Source organism: Elgaria multicarinata, chromosome 9 (genome assembly GCF_023053635.1).
Source record: "Elgaria multicarinata webbii isolate HBS135686 ecotype San Diego chromosome 9, rElgMul1.1.pri, whole genome shotgun sequence".
Taxonomy (NCBI): domain Eukaryota; kingdom Metazoa; phylum Chordata; class Lepidosauria; order Squamata; family Anguidae; genus Elgaria; species Elgaria multicarinata.
The window spans coordinates 8030223-8055262 of record NC_086179.1 but is presented as its reverse complement, the minus strand read 5'-3'; the positions used below and the strand labels follow the sequence as shown (position 1 = coordinate 8055262).

The following is a 25040-nucleotide window of genomic DNA, read 5'->3' as shown; positions in this document are numbered from 1 at the left end:
TTCAGTGAAAAGTTCAGGCGATGCTTCCGGTTCCCGAGCGAACAGCTGCGTGGGGGTGTTTCACGTACATGGCTGGTAGAAAAACGCAAAGCAAGCCGCCATAGAGATGCGTGGAGGGGGAACAGAACGGCGCTCCGTTTCTTTCTGCCTGGTGCGCCCGCGCGGCCGCTAGGGCTCGCGCGGGAACCGGAAGCGGCGGCGCGCGCGTGACTCTACGTTTCCCTCCTAACTCTATGGCGCCTCCTCCTCCTCCTCCTCCTCCCCGTCGCTGTTGCTAACAAAATGGCGGCTGCGGCGGCGGCGGCCTCAGGCTTAGGCCCAGGCGGGCCCCTCGAAAGCCGCGTCCTGGCCTACACCCTGCACCGCTGGAGCAGCTTCTCCTCTATGTACCTGCCCGAGTAAGTCGCCCGTCTTTCGAGGCATCCCGCTCCCCGGCGAGGCTGGGGGGCTGGCAGGCGGGCGGAGAAGGCCGCAGGCCCGCCCGCCCCCTCCTCTTCCTCCCATGGGGTTTATGTGTTTGTGTGGGGGGCGGCGGCAAGGGGGCAGAGAGCGGCGTCTGTGGGGAGAGGGGTCCCCGCAGTGGGGCTGGCAAGCTGCAGGAATGGGGGGGGGGTTCTGTATGTGCTTAGGAAGCCTGACGGCTGTGAATGGGGTTGGAGGGAGTGGGGGAGTGAAGAGACATTTTATTTATTTATTTATGTTATCACTGCATTTATATCCCGCCTTTTCCCTTCTTGGAAGGAGCCCGAGGCGGCGTTCATGGGGGCCTCCCCTCCTGCTCCTCCCCATTTTTTACCCTCATAGAGCGGAGTGGGGATTTGAACCCAGATCTCCTGTGTCCCCGTCCAGCACTCCAAACACTGTACCACTCTGGCATCATAGAATCATAGAATAGCAGAGTTGGAAGGGGCCTACAAGGCCATCTAGTCCAACCCCCTGCTCAATGCAGGAATCCACCCTAAAGCATCCCTGACAGGTGGTTGTCCAGCTGCCTCTGGACAACCATCTGTCCAGAGGAAGATGTTGTCCAGAGGTTTTGTTCAATCTGTTGCATCTTGTGTTGTGACCTTTCTTTCTTCCTTTCTTTCTTCCAAGGAACGAACCCAAGGTGGCTTTAATACTTGGATTATTGTTTTAACTTGGATTATGGTTTAATTTGTTTTTTAACTGTGTATATTTATTGTTTTATACTGTTATGTTTTTATCTGTACGCCGCCCTGAGATCTTAGTGATATAGGGCGGGATATAAATATTATAAATAAATAAATAATACAGTCCACCTCCTGTCTATTTTAGTTGTAAAACAACCCTGTGAAGTAGGTTAGTCTGAGAGGCAATGACTGGTCCAAAGTCACCCAGTGAGCTTCATTGCTGAGTTGCATTGTTATTTTCTATATAGAATCATAGAATAGCAGAGTTGGAAGGGGCCTTAAAGGCCATCGAGTCCAACCCCCTGCTCAATGCAGGAATCCACCCTAAAGCATCCCTGACAGATGGTTGTACAGCTGCTTCTTGAAGGCCTCTAGTGTGGGAGAGCCCACAACCTCCCTAGGTAACTGATAGGTAATTCTGTAGGTAATTCTATATTATAGAATTGTAGAGTAATATAGAATAATAGAGTTGGAAGGGGCTTATAGGGCCATAGTGTCCAACCCCCAACTCAGATATAACCATTTGAGCTGAAAAAGTCTATTGTATTGATTTCATTTACTGTATTTGGACAGTATGGTGTGTGTGTGTGTGTGTGTGTGTATTAGAACAATTACAGAGAATTTACAAATATGCTTTGATTTATGTTATTTATTATTTATTAAAACATTTATATCCTGCTTTATTTATTTATTTTCATTTCAGCATTTTTATCCTGCCCTTTAGGCAAAAAGGCTCTCAAAGCATCTTACAAAAATATTTCATAAAACAGGCTTACAATCTTAAAAACATGACACAAAAGGAAAGGGGATTGGGAGGGAGGAGGGGGGAAAAAAAGCAAATATCACAGGGATCTCACAGGGTGGCGTACAGATAAAACCATACATACAAAATAGAAAATATACAATTCTAAAACAAACCATTAATATGTTAAAGCCAACTTGAATTTTTAAAACAGTAAAATCCATCAACCTTATATCGGTTATATTAGCTTAACAATAAACTTTTTGTGGTCCTTCCCCCCCCCCCCCTCTTGGTTTGGCATTTTTGTTGACGATTCTGCTCTTGTCTTTGAGTGGGGACGCAAACATGGAACTCCTGTGTCCTAGTGAAAGACTCTAACCATTACACCACACTGCCTCTCAGCTATAGTAGGCTTTGGGGCGTAAGAGGATAGGCGTGTGTATAGGTAATGTATGCAGACAGTGGTTTGAGTCTGGGGTGGGGGGTATAGACTGGCATACCTAATGTAGTGTAATGTTATGGGACTGCGAAGAATTGTTAAGGGGCTTCTTGATGATAAGAGAAATAGTAGTGGGTGTAAAGGGCAGGTAGTGTCATAAAAAATCAGAGGCTGGCGGAAATGTGGGGCAGGCGTGTAGGAATAGGCTAACAACTCAAATGCCCTTGAAGGTCCACTCTGCTGCTACATAAACCTTTCACTGTTCCTGCAATATCTGCCCCCCCTTTCCTTTTCAGCAGTCCTGTATGGAATCCAGTTTGTATTCCTACTAATCTGACTTACCCAAATTATAGAAAAGCTTTTACTCTGGCCAGATTTGATGTTCTGCCCTCCAAGTTTTTGGAGGGGAGATTCCAGGGAATACCATTCCAAGACCGCCTATGCCCCTGTAATAACGGGGATGTTGAAATGGTGAGGCATGTACTTTTATACTGTTCTTTTTATCGGGATCTTAGGAATGACCTTATTCTACCTATTTTATATAAATACCCGGGTAGAACTGCAAAATTTTATATTTCCTTATTACTCTCTGATAAGATTCCCTATATTACCAATAAAGTAGCTAAATTTTGTGCAATTGCAATAACATGCCGTACCTTTTTAGCCCCTGAGTGTACTCTGTGATTTTAGATGGATTTGCTGATATAATTGTTTTGAACTCTGACTTTCTAGATGTTGGTAGTTTTAATGTGTTAACATATTTTGTATATAGTGTTTGTTAAATGTACTGTTGGTATTGGTCAATGACCGTAATAAAATATTCAGTCTGTATTCCTGGAAACACAAGTCCCTTAAATATTTAAAATTATGTTGTTAAGTGATTGTCTTATGCATTTGTTATGCCCAGCAAGAGTTGTCTTGTCACTAATTTGCAAGCATGCTTTGCTTAAGCTAGACTGACCTGAAGGACATGGACTTTTGCTTCCAAATTTTCATAGAGGGAGGAATTAGATATTATGAGGAAAACGTGAGGTTCCCCATCATACATTTCCTTTCTGAGACACTTTTAGAGGAGAATTGGCAGGTGGGAGGGGGTGCTGAAACCTTCTCCTTATTTCTCTCCCCCTACCCCCTCTAAATTTCATTTTTAAGCTGCTTGGGGCAGGGAGCTGCCTTTACATTATATGACTTTGTAAGGTGCAGTGTATACTCATGCTATAATAACATTATTTGACAGTATCTGGTCCTCAAGATGGGCTGCAAGGCCTATGGCTGAGGCAGAAAGGTCTTGAATGGTGGAAGCTGGAGGGCTTAGGGCTGTGTCAAAGGTGGGCTGGTAAAACCTGAGGATCTTCAGTACCTGAATGTGTGGAGATCAAGCAGGAGTTGTGGGAGAGGCAGGGTTAGGGGTTGTGCAAGACAAAGGAGAAGGTAGGAAGGGGATTAGACTTGATACCAGGAAGGTGAAGGTCTGACCAAGCTGGCTGGTTGGGCATTTGGAAAATGGAGTTATCTAACGTTCGAAATGATAACATGTGGTCTGTGCATGACTATGCAGCAGGCTGTAGCTGATTTGTTTTCAACAGAAAGACGTTTACATCAGTTCTCACTCGGTTAATGCAGAAAGTGTTCAAGCAAGGAAAGTGGTGGGGGAAAGTGGAGTCTTACTTGGATATGTTTGATAATCTACTTAATATTGGCAGATATTTTAGGATGAAGGGGAGGGGCCATAACTCAGTGGTAAAGCACATGCTTTGCATGTAGAAGGTCCCAGGTTCAGTTGTTGACATCTCCCGGTAGGACTGGAAAAAAGGCGGGATTTCCTGCCTGAAATCCTGGAGAACTGCTGTCAGTCAGTGTTGACAATACTGGACTGGATTGGACCAATGTTCTGACTCAGTGTAAGGCAGCTTTCTACATTCCTATTCGGTTGGGCCTTGTTCTACCACTCAGAGTGTGTGTGTGTGTGTGTGTGTGTGTTTGAGAGAGAGAAAGAATGAGTAAACACAACTAGATTCCTGTGACATTATTTCACCTTTCACTTTTGGACTCTGAAATGAACTTAGACTTCAGTGCACATGTGCTGTGTTTGTTCACTGAATGTTTGCTGTTGGAAGTGACCTCTGTGCTCCATGTGTATCGGATTTTGTCCGGGACCCACAAGAAGATTTTTTAAGAGGTTTAAAAAACAGAAACAAAGACCTTTACGACTGATTACACCCTCCTCTGATCTGCTGGGTTGTGCTAACTGAGGATGTGTCTGCACAGCACTTTTCTGTGTTGTTAATTTAATGCTCTAGCAGAAATCTGGAAATGTAGAGAATACACAAGAAGCCTTTCTGGCTGAAGAAGATAACTTAGATGCATTCGAAAACCCATCGCACAGGCTATGCAGCTAGGACTGATACTTGTGTAGTCCTGGTCTGTTAGTGGACAAGAACAAAATGGGCCCGGGTGGGGGTTGTTGGTTGTTACTGGCTACCCCATGCTGATTAGCACCAAGTGCTTCTCCTGGATGTGGATGTAGAGTTCTGATCCTAGGGCAACCAACGTTTGCCCTTTAAAATGTGTAGGCTGCTAGGCTGCTTGGTTTTGATGGGTCAGATCTGAAGTTTGGAGGAAGCCTTTTGTTTGAGTCTCGTGAGTTATGTGTTTCCTGGAATAACTGGGCACTGATGTGAAACTGCCAATATGCAGTGAAATAAAGGGAGATGCATGGACAGCCATTGGTTTGTGGTACAATTTTCTTTCCTGGGTGTGGTCCTTTAAAAATGGTGGTCAAGGCCATTGGAGATGGGAGAGGAAAACACTGTTGAGCAGGCTCACGCAGTTTGTTCTCTGATTGGGTTGCTGCAATAACCCACAAGAACATTCCACCTCCCAAATAAGCATGTTTTATTGAAAAGATCAATTTATCACAGCCTTTGACAGTCTTTATTTACTTGTTCACATTGATGTATTAGGTTGTCCTAAAGACACAGCTTTTAGGCTGTCCTCTGTAAGTGTGTCCTTTATTCTGAATGCCTAGTTCTGATTTCCATGATGAGCCTTCCCAAGATGCGAATAATACAATTCTGCATTTTCACCCGCAAGCATGACAAGGTCAATGGAAGGGTGTGTGTGGCTTTCGGAGATCCAGAGCAGGCTTCAAGATAGTCAGAGAAATGTACAGAAAGAATCTGCTTCCTTTGCTCCTACAGATATGATAAAAATGACCAGAAATGATAGTTGAGTACTCTGTTGTCTGTTTGGCTTGGGTTAGGGTTCTCTTGCCTTGCCCTTTTAAGAGGGTATAACTGGGAGGTGGATGGGGAGTAAGAGCTCACTCTTCACTTGATTGCTGCCTTTTGGGGAACCCCACCTAAAGAGTGCATTTCACTGTCTTTATTTTTCCAGATTTCTGCTACATGACTTTGCATTTTGCGTTCTGAAAGTATTCCAGGACTTTCTTTCAAAGGAACTACTATCCTGTTAATATCATTAATGACTTATTGGGCCTCATTCTTTTTTCTTCCCTCAATCTTCTATCAGCAGGGTTGTTAAAGTTTCTTGAAGGTTATTGACAAATACGGAATTGCATAGAGCTGACAATGAGATACCCAGTGGACTGCAGTAATGATCTCCCTTTGAGAGCAGTGGTTTGGGATGCAGCTCGAACATAGACAATACAAATGAAAACAAGGTGTCTTGTTGCTTAGGCTGCAGAAAAATATTAGCTCTTAAAGGGAAAATGTAGACTGTTCGCAGCGTGGGACTGAGGTAGAATGTTGAAAATGGCAGGTACGACTAAGAAGTGGCATTGAACAGAGATAGCACTTAACGCTCCCATTTTTTTTACTGTTCACACAGAACCAAACATGATTCCTTGGAGGAATGTTTTGTTGAGAAATTGCACAAAAATGGAGTCTACCTGATCCTTGTGGACCTCTGTTTTGGTTTTTGGATGTGTGTGTCTTTGATGGTGAAACTTTGGAGACTGCTTACTAGTAGAGGCATTCAGAGCGCCGTCTTGTCCAGTTTTATTGGATGAGTTTCAGTTACTGAGGCCCGAGGATGTGGTGCTTGGCCAAGTTCAGTCAACCACCTGTGTACTCGACCCTTGCCCTACATGGCTCATTACATCAAATAAGGAGGGGATTGCCGGCTGGGTCCAGGAGGTTGTAAACGCCTCCCTGAGAGAGGGAGTGGTGCTGGATGCTTTAAAAGAGGCGGAAATCAGACTACTCCTGAAAAAGCCTAACCTGGACCCGGAAGATGTTAACAATTACAGGCCGGTGGCTAATATCCCCTTCCTGGGCAAGGTGCTTGAGCGGGTTGTTGCAGGACAACTCAAGGCACTCTTGAATGAAATGGATTATCTAGATCCATTTCAATCTGGCTTCAGGCCTAGTTTTGGAACAGAAACTGCCTTGGTCGCCCTGTGGGATGACCTTTTGCTGGGAGAGGGACAGGGGGAGTGCGACCTTGTTGATTCTCTTGGACCTCTCAGCGGCTTTTGATACCATCAACCATGGTATCCTTCTGGATAGGTTGTCTGGGCTGCGAGTTGGAGGCACTGTGTTGCAGTGGTTCCGCTCCTTCTTGGATGGCTGATTCCGAAAGGTGGTGCTGGGGGATTATTGCTTTGTGCCATGGCATTTAGGCCATGGGGTTCCACAGGGCTCTACTACTATGTTCCATGTCCAACATTTTCCTTACAGTAACCATATTTTCCCCACAATGCTGAGAGACCAGTTTTATAACAGTTGTTTAAAAATGGTTTTGTTCAAATCCGTTGGTTGAGCAAGATGAGGCCTTTGGATCATCTGGCTTCTTAGATATTGTCTGTTTATTGGTGTTGCAACATCCCCCTTGAATGTTGAGAGAATGGAATAAAATTTGGTACACACATTCAGGAGGTAATTTTAATTTCAAGAATAAACTAGTGTGACCTCTACACCCATTTTCTGGAGAAGCAGAGGAAAGATGCAAAACACATTTATCCAATATCTGTCTTGCAGACTTGAGATAATTGTTGTTTTAAATTTGTGCTGCCTGATAGCAAAATTTTCTCAGAGAGACTTATACAATAAATGAAGTTAAAAACTGGTTAAAAATAACAAATACAATAATGCAAATCTAAAATGCCTGGGAAAGAGAAATGTTTTTCTTTGGCGCCAAAAAGATAAGTGCGGGTACCAGGCAAGTCTTCTTGTGGGGGGGGGGGATTTCATTAACGGGGCACCACAATTGAGAAGTCCTTCTCTCTTGTAGCCACCTGCCTAATTTCATTCTGTGGGGGCAGGAGAAGGAGGATGGCCTCTGAACATGACATAAGGGACGTAAATATAGCAGGAGATGGTCCTTTAGATACTCTGGAACCAAGCTGCTTAGGGATGCCAACCCTTTGAGTTGGACCTTTAAATAGACTGGAAGCCTGTGCAGCTGAGAAACCATTGGGATCACAAGATTGCATCGGACAGCTAGTAGTCCCAGTTAGTAGCTAACAGTTCTGTTTTGGGCTAACTGAAGCTTCTGAATAATTTTCAAAGGTAGCCCCATGTGCAATGCTTTGCAGTAATCCAACCAGGAGGTTACCTGACCATGGATAACTGTTGCCATACTATCTCTGTCCAGATAAAGTTGCAGCTGGTATATTGGCCTATGCCGTTAAAAGGTCTTCCTAACCGCTGACACCACCAGTGCCTCCAGTGACGATGATAGATTCAGAAGCCAAACTGCACACGTGATCCTTCAGAGGGAATGCAGCTCCCTCCAGAACAAGCTGAACACCACTCAGCTGGGTAGTTGAACCACCCACTAACAGTACCGCTGTCTTGTCTGGGTTGAGCTTTGGTTTATTGGCCTCCATGCAGTCCAGTTACCCAGGGATTGGGCTGCTGCTATCGGGACCTGGAAGGTCTCATCCACAAACCCCTCTGCCTCTCTCAGTTTCTCAAGGTCAGCAGCCTTGGCTTCAGGGAACATTTCCTGAGGGCCAGGAGCTCATTATACCAAGTACACACCCATGACTTTTGTCCAGCAGGCAATGGATAAACTGCTGTTAATAATTCAGATTAATGTATTGGGCCACCGGGAAGCTCAGGAGCTTTCTATTTGCTTAGGTATCACATCATTTTTTCTAGATAGGGCTCAGGGCAGCTTGTTTATCCTTGCAGCAAACCCTTTGAGGTAGATGAAGCTGAGAGTGCAATTTGGGTAAGTGGAGCTTCGTGATTAAGTGGGGAGTTGAACAGAGGCCTCCTTTATCCTGACTCTGCTACCTATCATCTACATATGTTAGCTGCTCTACCTCATAGGCTGCCATTTCCTAGGATCCTGTAACATCTCTACAGCTTCTCTGTGGTTGGGATTGTTCCCTGGCAATCCTTTCTTGGGAGTTTCAAACAGCATTCCAGTGTCCCTTGCTGTACTCCCTGTAAACACATAACCAAGGCATTGGGTAATTCTTAATGTCTTTGGCTGCTCTTTCCTCCAAGCTATTATCAGTAGGGCATATCAGCAGGGTCATGCTGGGAGAAAGTAATGTCTGTCTAGCAAAGACAGAAGGAAGAAAAAAACAAGGTGCGTGCAGGGTAGAATAACACTTGTAAAAATGTAATGTTCATGTTTCAGTACATTACCTGAGCCCTTGTCTGCTTTTCTGTATCCTTTTCACTATTTGAAGGCACTAAGAAAACCTATAAAGTGGCATACAGCAAAGTCTGTCTTCATGCCCGTAGCAAATATAATAAACTGTGTTTGACAAGGAACTGCAAATTCTGCCTGGCTGAGCTGTAACTGCATAGCTAGGATTGTCATTCAGAAGAAGATGCTTTAAAAGTTAAGGCTCTTAGTTAGTAGTGAGTTAAAGAGTTAGATTTTTCTCCTATTGATAAACACATCTTGCTTTTCTTTTCTTTTTTGGCCCGAATCTTTTGCTCAATAACAAACATGCTTTACGTCAGGGCAAACCAGATGAGAAGGCTATCAATGGCTGCTCGCCCTAATGGCTATGTGCTACCTCTGATATCCGCGGCAGTAAGCCTATATGCACCAGTTGCTGGGGAACATGGGTGGGAGGGTGCTGTTGCGCTGTGTTGTGCTTCGTTGGTCCCTGGCCGATGGCTGGTTGGCCACTGTGTGAACAGAGTGCTGGACTAGATGGGCCCTTGGTCTGATCCAGCGTGGCTCTTCTTATGTTCTTAGTTTACACTTTGTGTTCTCCTGCATGAAGGAAATGCACAGAATTTAAGCAGTCTCTGCTTGGTCTGGGTTGTACAGGACAATCCACGGGAGCCTCATGTAAACTAACTTTAGCTTCTGGAAGGAAACTGCATATAGCTTCTTGCAATAGTTATGTGTAGGACACATAGGTGTGTAAGTAAACACATGCACAAAACCCCAGATTCAGTCCCTGATATCTCCAGCTAAAGAGTCACAGATGTAAGGGCTGTGAAAGACCTCTCTCTGCGTGAGACCTTGGAGAGCTGCTGCCAGTTGGAGCAGACAATATTGGGCTGAGTGAATTTTATTTATTTATTTATTTATTTGTAATGTTTGTATACCGCTGAAGATAATAGAATCTCTCAGTGGTTCACAGTGTGGCTTTTGGTTAAGCAGTGAGGTTTAAAGTGTTGTGTGCAATGCGTTTTGCTAAAACCTGGTCGCTTTCTAACCCCGGTCAGTCTGTCTGCAGCAGGGTTAGTGGCTCTAACCCTGGCTTAAAGGGTTGTGTGCAACAGCACGGCTTGTGGTTAGTGCTAGCTCCAGAGAACCACAGTTTCACTAACCACAGCCCCTGAAGTGTTGTCTAAACAGGGCCCTTATATATTATAGGACAGCCGAGCTGTGTTGGCCAAAGCCCAGGGCGCATGGTTGTTGTGACAATTATGCAATACCTACCAAAAGTGTGGCAGCTGCTATACGACAAATCAAAATGTCAGCATGGCTGTCAGTAAGGATGTGTCACTTTTGCTAGAACTTCAGAGGATGTCACTCTTCTAGAAGCTATGTGATTTGAAGTTTCACTAGCAAGCTACTCAAGTTGGAAAGCTATTGACTGGCTATGACGATGGTTGATATTCAGCCACTCCTTTTTTCCCCTTCTTGCAGCTGTAGGTAATGCAGTTATTATAGTTGACTAGATTTTTTAAAATACATATTACTAATAAATTGTTGCAATAAAATTGGCATATGTAAGATTAAACAAAGCAAATGCTAGTTGAGGGAGGATGGGTTCACTGCCCGATAATGGAAGCACTCCCCGCGATACAGCTATTAGTGTTTCTATGCGTACTAGGAAGATTTAGTTGTTTGGACCTTTAATATATTGAATATATTAATGATTGAATGCTTCTGATAGATTATGTCTGATCATGCCATTCAAGACTTTCAAAAGACAAGATTTGTTTTTTGAATGCTTGCTCAGCCAATTCAGTTTCTTATCTCCTCCCTAAGCATTCTAGTGTGTTAAAAAGTAAGAAAATTGCAGTTACATGGTTTTCTTCAGCTGTGTTTTCTGAAATGGAGCTAGCTAGCTTATTTTCTAGCAATTTAGAGGCTTGAATGCTTTTTCACAGCATTAAATACAAACACATTGATAGTTCTCTACTCAGCATGGGGGGGTCGCAGTTATTCTTGGATCATCTCGTGTTTTCTTGTTCGTTTAAATAATAATAGTATTTTTCCCTTGATAAAACTCTGGACAAGACCTATCCTATAGTCTCTGGGAGAGAGTCTGAGGGACTGTAGGATATGTCAGATTTCCTCTCCTTAAGCCATGGGCCTGTCTAGCTTTTTCCCTTTTTGTTTTTAGGAGGAAATTGCATCCATTGTTCCTCCTGTTCTGACTGGCTTTTGCTGAAGTTCCAACTTTAGAAAATTGAGCCACAGTGGACCTTCCCATTGTGGCTGGGAGGGGCTTGGGAAATTCCCGCTGGGATTTTCCCCTCCCAGATCATAGTTCTGTCTACACCTTGGAGGGGAAATTCCCAGCATCCTATGGCTCCTCAAAAGCAATCTAGGGACCATAGAAATAGAACTGCACTCTTAGTCATCTTTTTCTAACTAAGAACATAAGAAGGGCCTTGCTGGGTCAGGCCTTGTTTCCATCCCGTCCAGCACTCTGTCCACACAGTGACCAACCAGCTGTCGACCGGGAACCCACAAGCAGGACAAGGATGCAACAGCATCCTCCCACCCATGTTCCTTAGCTACGGGTATATATAGGCTTACTACATCTGATTCTGGAATTCTGGATTCTGATTCTAGCTATTGATACTCTTCTGCTCCAGGAATTTATCCAACCCCCTCTCAAAGCCATCTAAATTGGTGGCCAACACTATATCTTGTAGTTAATTCCATCTGTGCTGTGTGAAAAAAGTACTCCCTTTGAATCTCCCACCCATCAGCTTCATGGGATGACCCCTGGTGCTAGTATTGTGAGAGGGGTAGAAACATGTCTCCCTATCTGCATTCTCCATACCATGCATCATTTTGTACACCTCTATCATGTCTCCCCTTAGCCTCCTTTTTCCAGTTGAAACAATCCCTCATAGGGGAGATGCTTCAGCCCATGATCATTTTAGTTGCCCCTTTCTGCACTTTTTTCACCTCTACAGTGTCTTTTTTTAGGTGTGGTGATCAGAACTATACACAATATTCTAAGTGTGGTTGCACTATTAGACACTTGGGTTGCTTTTTTTTGAAGAATAGTAGGGTAGGTAGAAGAATTAAACTAAACTGAACTATACTTCTTGAGATGAGCTGGCCATAACATAGACATGATCGGAACAACTGAGAGCCAGTGTAGTGTAGTGGCTAAAGTGTTGGACTGGGAGTCGGGAGATCCGGGTTCTAGTCCCCACTCGGCCATGGAAGCTCACTGGGTGACTTTGGGCCAGTCACAGACTCTCAGCCCAACCTACCTCACAGGGTTGTTGTTTTGAGGATAAAATGGAGTGGAGGAGGAAAATTATGTATGCCACCTTGGGTTCCTTGGAGGAATAAAGGTGGGATATAAATGCAGTAAATAAATTAAATAACTCTCGTTGTGGTAAACAGTGTTTCTGTTATGGTCATTCTCATTCCATGCAGATAGAACTCATTAAGAAAGAGCCAACCCACAACTTTTAATGTTCATGTTTCACTTTTTAATGGCTGAAAATCTCCTTTATAATTAGAGTAGGTTGTTTTTTTGAAGCTACACAGACGGACTGCACAGTGTATGGATCTTGTTGAAAGGCTTCTGGTAATAATATATATATATATATATATGGATTGCTATTCAAAGAAGTGTGCCCATTTTAAATATTTTAACAAGTGAAGCCTCTGGTTTCCATGGACATACCAGAATTAAAGCAGTCTATAAAATGCCTCATAAAATCGATAACAATTTTATCATACTCCATAGGAAGGCCTTAGAGCCAATTTAAGATGGTTTGTTTTTAGAATTAAGGTGCTGTCTATTAACCATTAATCTGGACTTCTGATATGAAGGCTGTGCCTAAACAACTATCTTTGAAAGATGTTTTTATTGGGCATGCATCTTCCTGCAAAACCGTGTCTGCTTAGTTCAAAAGTTCAAAACCTCCTGGTAACAGACAAGCTTCATCCACCTCTGTTGCTTAGTCACAGGTCACATAATACTTTGTTGTCCAGAGCTGTCCTTTTATCTGGATTGCTGATTGTTTATCATCTGCCCTATATCTGAAGGCCTGCTGTGGAGGGCAGCGTATGTACAGTTTGAATGTGTTATGTGTCTATCTCAGAGCGATTTCTGTGGGATGGGGTGGCTGCATGCTCTTGCATCTGCTTGGCCAGATGCTTCTCACATTCCTTGCTGCTTATGTCAAAGCTCTGTGTGGGCAGCGGACACCTCACACTGCATGGCATAGTGGAGAGTGTAGCAGAATCTGTGCTCTCTCAAGAATAGAAGTAGGGAGATGGCAGCCTCTCCTATCATTGTGATGGAACCTCCCTGGTCACCAGTCAATTGACTCCAACCTACTGCTTCCTTCCCTTCAGCTTGAGGCCTAAAAGGAGTGATTGGACTGTTAGGAAATATGTCCCAGCCTGATTCCTCTCCCGATCTCCAACTTAAAGGATTGGCGTAGGCTGGACTAGATGGCCTTATAGGCCCCTTCCAGCTTTACTATTCTATGATTCTATGAGGTTTGGAGGGAAGGGTAGCTGTTGGTCTGCCATGTCAACTGGCTCCAGTGACTGTCAAGGATAGTTAAGGCACAGCTGTGGGGTCTTGTACTTTTTAGCTAAGATTTAATTAGAAGTAGTCTGGAAGGCTTTGAGCATCTTCAGCCTATGGAATGTTACAATCTGTGCGAATTGATCTCTGTTTCACAGCAGTGATGGAGGAGTGGTTCTACTCCCCACAAGCCACCTGCTTGCCTCGGCCTTGGCAGAGACACTGTGAGAAATGGATACGAGAAAGGGTGGGGGTTTACAGAAGGGTCACCCAGATTGAAGCGTCTTCTTGGTGGCCTCAGCAGTGCTTCTCTGTTTGGACAGGGGCATTGCTGAAAGGCCAAAGCCCCTCTCTGTCAAGTGGTCTGGAAGAGGCCTGCGGCTCCCTTTTTAAGCTGGTGCAAAGGTGAGGAGTCTTTGCTAGGAACATCTGCTCTGCATTCCTGGAAAACCTCCCTGTTTGGATCCATCTTTTCTTCTGTCATCCCCAGACTGTGGAATGGCCTGCCGGAGGAGATTCGTCAACTTGACTCTCTCTCCGAGTTTAAGTCAGCAATAAAGACGGATCTCTTCCAGCAGGCCTACCCAGATGAATGTTAAACCAAGAATTTTTAAGATCTGTTGATTGTTATTTGATGCTGTATTGATTTTATATGCTCTTTTAATTAATTTTATGTATCTGATTTATACTGTATTTTACTTATGTTGTTCCCCGCCTTGATCCAAAGGGAGAGGTGGGTAAGAAATATTATTATTGTTATTATTATTATTATTATCATCATCATCATCATCGACTCTGGGGGGCTTTCTGCACATGCTCCCTCCTAAGTGGAACTTTGTTTGAATTACTAAGAACTTGCCATGAAAAGAACAGTGAGGCTTCTCATAGACTTGAACCCTCGTTGGCTGTGGCTTGTGTGTTATTATTATTTATTTATTTATTTATATAGCACCATCAATGTACATGGTGCTGTACAGAGTAAAACAGTAAATAGCGAGACCCTGCCGCATAGGCTTACATTCTAATAAAACCATGATAAAACAATAAGGAGGGGAAGAGAAAGCAAACAGGCACAGGGTAGGGTAAACAGGCACTGGGTAGGGTAAAACTAACAGTATAAAGTCAGAACAAAATTTTGTTTGCTGTCAGCTCAGTGCACCGGGAGGGCTTGATCATTGCTTGTTGGACCTTCTGTCCTCTGCCTGGAGTCATGCAGCGAGGAGTTGCTTGTGCAAAAGCAGTGGCAGAACTCCTTGTGTTTGAGGGTATACCTTTCCCCATGTTCTTTTTAAGCCTTGGCCATGTTGCCTTTGATTTACCAAGGCATGATCCGAGGTTGGACTAGCTCTCTTTGGGTGGTTTGTTAGGGCCTTTCAAGACACACACACACACACCCGTCCAGGTTTGGAACCCTTCTATGGATTGACCTTCTCTTGTGTTCAGAACTGTGGAGATGACAACAGGAAAACCACATCGATGGGGATCTCATCACGATAGTAGTTTGTTTATTTATTTATTTATTTATTTATTACATTTCTATACCGCCCAATAGCTGAAGCTCTCTGGGCGGTTCACAAAAATTATAACCATGATAAAACAACCAACTTGTTAAAAGCACAATTACAAAATACAGTATAAAAAGCACAACCAGGATAAAACCACGCAACAAAATTGATATAAGATTAAAATACAGAGTTAGAACAGTAAAAATTAAATTTAAGTTAAAATTAAGTGTTAAAATACTGAGAGAATAAAAAAGTAGTGATAGTAGAATAAAAGTAGTGATTAGCTTTTGACTGTTCTGGAATTTCTTGGAGTCTATAGCTACTGACCATCAGCTGTATGATTTCTGAAGTGTGTAGCCATTGAGCTTTGCCATGGGATTTCCTCCAATAAAGAAGTCTCACTGTTTTGGGTGTCCCGTGTCAGTTTGCCAGAATGTGTGCTTGCCCGAGGGCCCGGGAGACCTGACAAGGATGTGGGTTTTCTGGAAAATTTTAAATTGTAAACATTCTTACGCAAATTAAGCTAATTTGCATAGCACCATTTGCATCAGAAATATTCAGTTTGCATTGAAAAATGTTCAGACGCCCTAAAATTTTCTGATGCCTAGTGATCTAATTTATCACATTTACTTTACTTCTGTTTAGTAAACAAGAAAGCTGAAGTACCCCATGTTGATACACCACAAGTATTTGACCTGAAATAACTGAGGGGGGGAAATTAAAGCAAAATTAATGTGATTTAAATGTTACATAGTAATTTTGATTGGAACACTTGTCAAAATGTAACGACAATAGCACGTACTTCCCTTGTGTTGTTTAAATGTAAGAAAGAAACAAAGTACCAAAAACTGTTGACGCACTAATTCATCCTTCATTAACCTGGTGCCCTCCAGATGTGATGGTAGCCCAACACATACGGAGGGTACCAGGTTGGGGAAGGCTGCACTAATTTTAGTAACCCAAAGAACTGTGCATGATATGCTGACAACCGCTCATCTATTTCAGTAGAGTTCAATTCTCTTCCACTAAGGTTGTTGGGGGCGCCTTCAGTGTTGCTGTCACTACTTATTAGTTCCATTTCATATTAAGACATCTCTCTCACTCCCTTCAGTGACATATATGTATTCTCTCAAATACTTGCAAGGGATAATCATTCCTGAAAAAACATTAATTACAACTTTGAAACTGCCAAGCTTGCTTAATGTTGTATTTGCAATTGGCAGCTGCTCATTGTTACTAATGAACATGTGAAGGAAAAAATTCCAGCAAAAATAAAGCACTGGAAATTTTTCCATTCTGGAAAATGTTCATCCCTGCACTTTTGGACCCATTCTGTTCTCCTGGCCCTCAGCATCTCGATGTTTGCTTTCAATGCAGGTGGACTGGAGTGCTGTGGGATACAGGCTTGGCTCATGGGCGATCTCCCATGCGCACGTGCACTCACATGCATACATATGTGCTCACACATACACTGGCAGCCAGTAGGAAGGCAGGGAAGTGGATCAGAGGGAGGGAGGTTGAGGCTCTCGCACAACCCACAGGGGGTGATGCTGCTGCACTGGGCCAGGTCTTGCCTCTGCTATATCAGGCTCCGTAAGGGGGTTTGGGAGCCAAGAGGAAGGCAGGCAGCCTGGCCAGAGCAGGGAGTGGAACGGAGAGAGAGTTAGCAGACGCATGTGCATACTCGCTTAGGGATAAGACAGCAGTTCTAAACTTATACTAACTTGGAATTGGGTGTTTACTTTTGAGCAAACATGACTGAGTAAACAGCTGGATCAGGCTACTAATTTGCATGGTGTTCTATAATTCTAATCCTAACAACAATCTGGTGAGATACATCACTATTAAGAAGTACGTCTTGTATCACCAAAGCTCTGGTTCTGCATATTCCCCCACCCTATTTTTTACATGTATGTGTATATTTTAAAAGTGCTGTTAGCTGCCCTGATCAGGTGCAGTATAAAAGAAAGCCAATACTTATTCCCACCAAATGGAATTAAAAAATGCCCATAAATATATTCTGGAAGATGTTTCTTCTTGGGAGGGAAGAGAGTTCCAATGGAAGAACTCAACATTCCCTTAACTGCTGGTGTATAGATAGCATCTTTAGGAAGAAGCTACTGGCTTACAGTAGAGAACTGCTCTGAGAAGAGCCATGTTCCTTGGGACTGGGAAAAGTCTTTTGACGCAAACTCGTTCTCCCAAAGAACTTTGAATCAAGCTCTCTTTATCAGAGTCGCAGCGGTAGTTCCTCTTTCTATGGTGTGGGAAGGGGGAGTGTTAAGAAATCTAGTAATGTGTAAGCATGTATGAAGCAACTATATTTGGGCATCCCCATGAGTTTTGTTGACTGGTGACACATGTGGGCTCCCGATTTATTTATTTTTGCTTTGGAGCTCCAAGTCTTCTAATGTGGACATGGGAGGCTGATATAATTGTGGTGTGTGTGTCTGCATGTGTAATAATGCTCACTCCTGTGAGCTTTCAGAGTTCTGGGCCAATGAAAGGACAGGCACAGAATGTTGGGGAAAGGGCAGAAGAAAAGTCAGTGGGTGGTAGTTCGAGGAGGAGGAAGAGAAGCTGAGGAGAAAGGCAGGACTTCTAGAAGAAGAGAGAGAAAACTCCTACATCACGTGTTTTTGACCTCAAACTTCAAGAAATGGTAAACATTCTTTTTTAAAAAACATCTTTTTTGTTTTTGTTTTCATCTTTGCCAGTTTATTTGTAGTACATTTGTTTTAAAAGTATAAAGTTGTTCAAGTTGTAAGTGAGATGGGCAAACATGTTTTTATCCAATCATCCTCAGGCTACTAACCCTCAGGGTGATATGGGATTTTGCACTAGTATCTACGATGAGCTTTAAAATAAGAGCCAAGTTGTAATGGCCAGCTTGGCATGAAATAATTTGACCTATTGGCGTAAAGTGCTCTGACTTCAACTTTGCTAGATGACGATGCAGGCTGCTACTTGGCAGTGAGGAAAGCCAGAGGAATATAGAAGTATGCGTCTCCGTAGGCTATGATTACAAAGCCCTGAAATAGACTTCACTAGCTTACTAGGAACTGTTAGTACCTACTTGATTCATATCTTTTGGAGATAGGCAAGTTTTTTCAATGATTTTCATTAAAGGGCACAAACGTGCAAGCTTTTGAGATCTCCAGATCTCTTAAGCAAGATGTTACAAAAAGCAGATTGGGTGGTTGAGTATAGGAGAAAAAAATACACAGGCTGTCTTGATATTGAAGTCAGGATGCCTGTGTAGTCAGAGTAGTAACATGATATGGTACTGGAAGGTTGGCAAACATTCAGATCAGGCACTTTCAGGTTTCACTGCCCCTAGGTCCACTGGGACCAAGAAAGTGGCAGACAAATGTTGACCCTCCATTTTTGAAAATACAAAATCCAGATGTTGACTCAGAACTGTCTTTCTCCTGAGTGAACCAGACAGGTTCTTTGAAGACAGAAGTAGAGACTAACTGGGTAATCTTTATTAACAATGCTAGAGATAATTTTTGATGCTGTTCTAGGTAAAAGAAAGTAAGAAAAAGACAAATTGGGTAGCTATACGTAGTAGTTGGAGGGGATGAACCATCGGAGAATAAAGTCTTAGTTTCAGGTGGTATGAAATCCTTTTCCTCTACTGTTGGGTCCTGCTGTTGAACAGCTAAATACTATATTCCCCAAGTCAAAAAAGTAGCAAAGGTAGCTATGTTGACCATAATAAAAATTCCAAAATCTGTATTGATGCAGTATCTTCATTAAGCCAACTCAAAGGTCACAGAAATTGTGCAAACTTCGAGATCTCAAGATCTCAAAATTAGATTTAAAACAGCTACACTAGAGTAGAATTATTATGATTATTTATTGCATTTGTATACCGCCCCATAGCTGAAGCTCGAGTAGAATAATATCTAAATTCTGTTTCCTCTAACAGAATCTATTACTAGGACTATATTACTTGAATATGTTTAACTGCATAGAGTTTAGTCTGTTCATCTTCAGCTATTGGTAGGTATAGAAATGCAATAAAACAAATAAATAAATGAAAAGGAAAACAGAAAAGCTGCAAAGGTGACTATATTTCAGGTGAGCCTTCCCTGGGTTGCCAAGGTTATTTAAGTTGTGCAGAACTTTCTTAGTGAGACCTGGGCTGAAGTCTTGTGCTGTGAATATTCCAGCCATGCAAAAACCTGGCAGCTGGGTGCTGAGTGCAGGCCGGTTCTAGGTTGCCACCTTGTTTCTTACCTCTTGCCTCAAGACTGAACATATAAATAGGCACTCATCTGGTTGACTGGGGTGAGTGAAAATAATGTCTACTCAACGTGGTGTTGCAGGGAAGCTTTTGTAAAGTGGAATTACTGTACTGGGAACTTCTGCTTTATTTGCAAGCTCGAAGGTGAGCAATGGCTCTGTGACATAGAGGCATACTCCAGAGCTCGTGGTCTTTAGTGATACATGGGCACAGACAGAAGCGTCCAGATGGAATATTGCACCTATCCCAGCTGTGTATAAGCAGCCACAGGAAAGACAGTTTGGGGGCTGCTCCCAGTTGAAACAGCAACTGAATAGTGATGAAATTCTAAAATCCATTTTGCTGTAATGCCTTTGTTAGGCCAACATGTGACTTCATGTGTGTGAGTCTATGTGCATGTGCAAGTTTTCAAGATTCCCAGATGTTTTCTTCAAGCATGATATTAAAAAAAGTCAGTGGGAGGAAGGGAGGGGGGAAAAGGTGACCAGATGGTGCAGTCACCATTTGCAAATCCAGACTAGTCCCAGGTGTAGTGTGGGAGGAAGAGTTTCCAGGTCATGTGAGGTTTAGATGAGTGTTCTGCTGCCCCTGGGTATGCTGGGAAGAAGGATATGGGATGGGAGGAAGTCTTGCACCCTTCATTTTGGGGAATATAAAGTCGATCCATTCTCAGAAGTGTTTTCCATCCTGGTTGAAGTACATAGGCTCCTTTTTGCTAGTGGATCACAGAGAGAAATTACGCAGTCTTTATATTAAGTCATTTTAATTAATAAAAGTCAATTGAAGCCAGTTTCTTCATTTCCTCCCATGTTTAAGATGCCCAATGTGGGCATGGGAGTAGCTACACGGCTGGATCACTAGGAAAAGGGTTGGATTTTCATACCTTGCTGTGGGCAGATCTGAAGCCTCTTTTGGAAGTTAGGAAAATCTGTTCAGGATGGGGACTGGTGTAAGGATACGCAATCTAGTGCCCGCCAGATGTTCTGAATCACAACACTATCATCTCGGACCCTTGGCCAGGGGCTTATGTGAGCCGTACTCCAAAAGATCTACAAGGTTGTCTACCCTTGGAGGGGAAGAAACAGTTAGCGTTGGATTTGAGAGGCACTTCTAATTCAGGATGGGCTCAGGGAAGAAGTGGTATTGTCCAATAATGCAGGGTATACAGGAGGAAAGTGGTCTTTAAGAACACAAGAAGAGCCCTGCTGGATTAGATCAAGGGTCCATCTAGTCCAGCACTTCGTTCACACAGTGGCCAACCAGTTGTCGGCCAGGGTCCCATACAAGTGCAACAGCACCCTCCTGTCCATGTTCCCCAGAAACTGGTGTTACTGCTTCTGATACTGGTCTTTCTACATAATAGCGGTGCTTTGTCGGAATAGGAAACTTATCGCGTGTGTGAACTTTTGTTTGTGTCTTTTAGGAATATTTTAGTAGACAGGCCCAATGATCAGTCTTCACGGTGGTCTTCCGAAAGCAACTACCCTCCACAGGTATGTGTTTTAATTTTAATTTGGGATTTTGAACCTCCTAATCCATACCACCATCAGAAGTCACTTCTCTGAGCCCGAACTCTCTGGACAAAAGTTCTGTATTTTAAGACCACTCTGTCTTGGTCGGTTTTAAGTGGGCATTGTTAGTGCTTGTATTTAAACTGTGAATATTATCGACTTACGTCTTTGTTGGTTCTTGATTCTTACCATGACGTTTTGTTGCTCTGGCCCGAGATAGGCTGAACGATATCATCTTGAAGGGATCCCTTGAACAGGCAAGAGTGGTGAAGTAGCCTTCCAGAATATCACTGGGAAACAGGCCACTTGCAAATTATAAGAAACCATGAGTGGGCAAAGCACACTATGCTATAAAAGGAACCTTTGATGCTTGGGTGCTAGTATGACCTGCCGTTTTAACTACCTGCTGGAACTTTTTTGTTCTTTGTCTCAATTACTGCTTCCTTTTTAGTTTTTCCTGGGGGTAGGGGCAGCAATGGCGATGGGAGGGGGCAGGAAACAGTTCCTTCACATGCAAGCCAACTTTCGTAGACTTGGATCCTTGGGAATGAAATGGTCATGAGCTTTCCCTCTCTTACTTTGCTACCTGAAAAGAACTAGGAATCAGTGGTTGTGATGTGGGTGGCGTTTAGGCTACTGGTAGAGTTTTAGCCTGTTCATTTTTAGTGTTGAGTTTGAGCAAAATGTATCTCTGAACTTAGGTGTTTTTTTCTTTCCTTTTTATAACGATAGTATTTCAGCTAAAAATAACCAGCTAAATAATCCTGTTCTACGCTTCCTACATGCATTTACCAGATGGTTTCTAATAATTCCTCTTGGCAGGAATTCCTTTCTGTGATATTCAGCTGTGTGATAATGATACATTAACGTTGCCATGAGAGTATTATGCGATTTTGTATTGGTATATCACCCTAGAGGCCTTTAGTGAATTTGGGACTTTGCTGTATGAGACGCTCCTACATGGTGACTGGCAGTCTATTGGTCAATGAAACGTATTCTCTCAGTGATTGAATGGGCAATTTATTTTCATTTTACCTTGTACACCGCTCTGAAATTTTTCAATGGGGAGCGGTATATAAATATTCTAAATAAATAAATAAATAAATAAATATATAAAAGGACTGGCTGGGTGATGAGAGATTGTACATCTCTCTCGAAGTGGAGGTCTTGGGTGTATGACTTCTCTTGTACTGCGTGATGTACTGCCGTCTTCACCTATCTAAATTTCTAAAGGCCATATTGCAGAAACACTTCTCAGTATGATGCAATTTGGCTCATGAAATGAGCTAATCTTTGTAATGGTCAATATTCGAGTAAGTGGCAGGGATGTCCTCTTTTCTAGAAGCCGTTTTTGATGCTCTCACATAACGTGCAAACAGGCATACTTGTATATTATGTGTGTGTTTGTGTGTGTGTGTGTGCATGCACTTGGGGCCAATTCACACATTATCCCTTTTATTTATTTATTACTAGTGTTTGTACCCTGCCTTTCTATCATTGATTCTCAAGGTGGGCATTCTCCTAAGCATTTTAAAATCATTTATTATTTATTATTATCGAGGTGGGCATTCACCTAAGCTTCAGGAGGCTGGGATGCCCATTTCATATCCTTGAAATTAAAGACAAACCAGCAATTAAATGGACTACTGAAGTTCCGGCACACAAGGGGAGGTTACCAAATCAACCCAATGCTAACCTTGTTGAAATCAAAACTTATTCCTCAGTTTGTGTATGGAGGAGAATTGTGGGCTCTGAAATCCTCATATAACATGGAAATGTTTCGAAATAAATTGTTAAGGACAATTCTGGGTGTAACAAGCTGCACTCCTGCTTCATTCTTACACTCAGAAACCAACATAATAGGGAAAACAATAAACAATAAACGCCCTCAGGTTGATTGGCAGCATGTAAAACCCATAAAAATAATTGCATTGATACAATTTCACAAATTGAAAGCAGAACTGTATTACCATAATAATGATACACAGCAGCTAGGAAATTTCCAATAAACTACAAGAGGATCTACACAAAACAGTATTGTCTAAAAAAAGTAGTGGGTGAAATGTTTGGAAACATAGAATCATAGAATTGTGGAGTTGGAAGGGATCACAAAGATCATTTAGTCCAACCCTCTGCAATGTGCAGGAAAACCAATTAAACCGTCCATGAGAGGGAGCTGTCCAACCTCTTCTTAAAAACTTCCAGAGATGAAGAACCCACGTCCTCCATAGGTAGACTGTTTTCCTGTTGTACAGATCTTACCACCAGGAAGTTTTTCCTTATATGTCATTGAACTATAGATGGCTGTAACTTATGCCCATTATTTCAAATCCTAATTTCTGTGGCAATGGAAAATAGTTCTTGACCATCCTCCCTGTGGCACCCTTTTATGTACACTGCTAACAGGTCTCCCCTTCATCTTCTTTTCCCCACCTGAGCATCCCAAGTTCCTTCAGCCTGCCCTCATAGGACCTGTCCTCAAGTCCCTGTATCATCTTTGTTGCCCTCTTCTGAACCTGTTCTAACCCATCATCATCACACATTCATCAGAGAACTAAGATTGAGTGGCTGCCACTCTTTGTCGTGTGTACACTATGTTGAGCCCAGATTTGCTACTGAATAATAATAATAATAATAATTAATAATATTTCTTACCCACCTCTCCATTTTGATTGAGACGGGGTACAACAATAAGCGATAAAATACATAAAACTGAATTAAAACATAATATACATAGTTAAAAATATCCTAAAAACATCCTAAAACATTCTAAAAACATCTTAACATTCCACTGGATAGACCTGCCAGAAGAGATCAGTCTTTATAAGCTTTCTTGAATGAAAAGGCTCTCCTCTTGATTCCTTCCATTAGGGTGGTTGGAAGCCCTGCAGATCAGAAGTTTCATACCTATTTGCCATATTCTGCTTACACTCTCCTTTGGTTTGCTTTAAGATTCTCATTAGAGCTGAATGCTTTGGCGTTTTTACATGACGCTTGCCAAACAAGAGCAAAGATCCATATGTTTTTTTCCTCTCCAGTATCTCATCTTAAAACTTGAAAGACCTGCTATAGTCCAGAGCATCACATTTGGCAAATATGAGAAGACCCATGTCTGTAATTTAAAGAAGTTTAAAGTTTTCGGTGGGATGAATGAAGAAAACATGACAGATCTGTTATCTAGGTAAGAAGATATTCCAATGTCTTTAGGCGTTTTGCATTGCAGGACTAATAGAGTTGATTATGCTCATTGTTGAAGTGTGCTCTAGCGGACGACCCTGCCTTCAGACCATCCCTTCTACCTGGTTACACTTCCATTTTTCATTCAGAACTGGTGACAGAACACTACCACAGGTAGTGGAGTGGTAAAAAGCTGGGTTATTTTGACCAAATCATGTCCTTTGGTTTAAAAGCATCAAGCATGCCATGGACAGGCAGGGATTATGCCTAAACATTTTCTGATATGGATTCCACCTCACATCTGTTTTGAAATAAATGAGTTTATAAGTGTTTATACTTCTTGCATAATAGCATATGTTCTCTACATCAAGAGAATGGCCAAATTTGCATGGTCAAACAAGTCACCCTGGTTTATTTAAGTTTACGCTAGGGGAAAATTCCAAGAGATTAGACTCTCTTAGGTGGGAAGAGATGTTTATTGCTTAAATAAATTTGTGGATTACTTAATAGGCCTCGTTATTGTCTCCCAAGAAGGCAGGAGGTTTTGAGAAACACGACATATGGAGGCTGAAAAATGCTTTCCAAACCGATTCTCAGTATATTTTAAAGAAGCTAATGTTCACACTTGAGTATCTGACTTAAAATTGGGGAAATGATATACAGAAAAGGAACATGCCATCATTGGTGTTTGTATGTATGTGTTAATGCAAGAGCGAAAGAGAGCGACTACCGGTCTCCTTACCCTTATTCCCCTTTTACAAATGTTCTTGGTGGTGATGGTGAATAGTACTTTACAGCAGCCTCTCTCAGCATCCCTAGTTTTGAATCAGGGGCAACAGAAAATGTATTTAGTAGTTAGTCCTAAAATCCTTGGTAAGATTTAATAACCTTATATTTTTTCCCTTCACAGTGGCTTAAAGAATGACTATAACAAAGAAACATTCACCTTGAAGCATAAAATTGATGAGCAGATGTTCCCTTGTCGATTTATTAAGATAGGTAAATGTATTTCTCCCCGGTGTTCATGTTATCAGTTTTCTCTCATCTCTATTCATGCTTGTGATGACCTTGTGTTTGT

At 42.4% G+C, this 25040-nt stretch overlaps 1 protein-coding gene across 1 annotated transcript in view; it reads left to right on the top strand.

Annotated features, from left to right (window-relative positions):
- Positions 1 to 297: 297 nt before the first annotated feature.
- Positions 298 to 25040, top strand: part of MKLN1 (muskelin 1) — a 111262-nt gene continuing 86519 nt past the window's right edge. Inside the window, exons 1-4 of the mRNA XM_063134675.1 lie at positions 298 to 398; positions 20698 to 20767; positions 23824 to 23966; positions 24873 to 24961. Coding sequence (XP_062990745.1) covers positions 385 to 398; positions 20698 to 20767; positions 23824 to 23966; positions 24873 to 24961 — 316 coding nt within the window. The 5' untranslated portion in view covers positions 298 to 384. The remainder of the gene's footprint in view (positions 399 to 20697; positions 20768 to 23823; positions 23967 to 24872; positions 24962 to 25040) is intronic.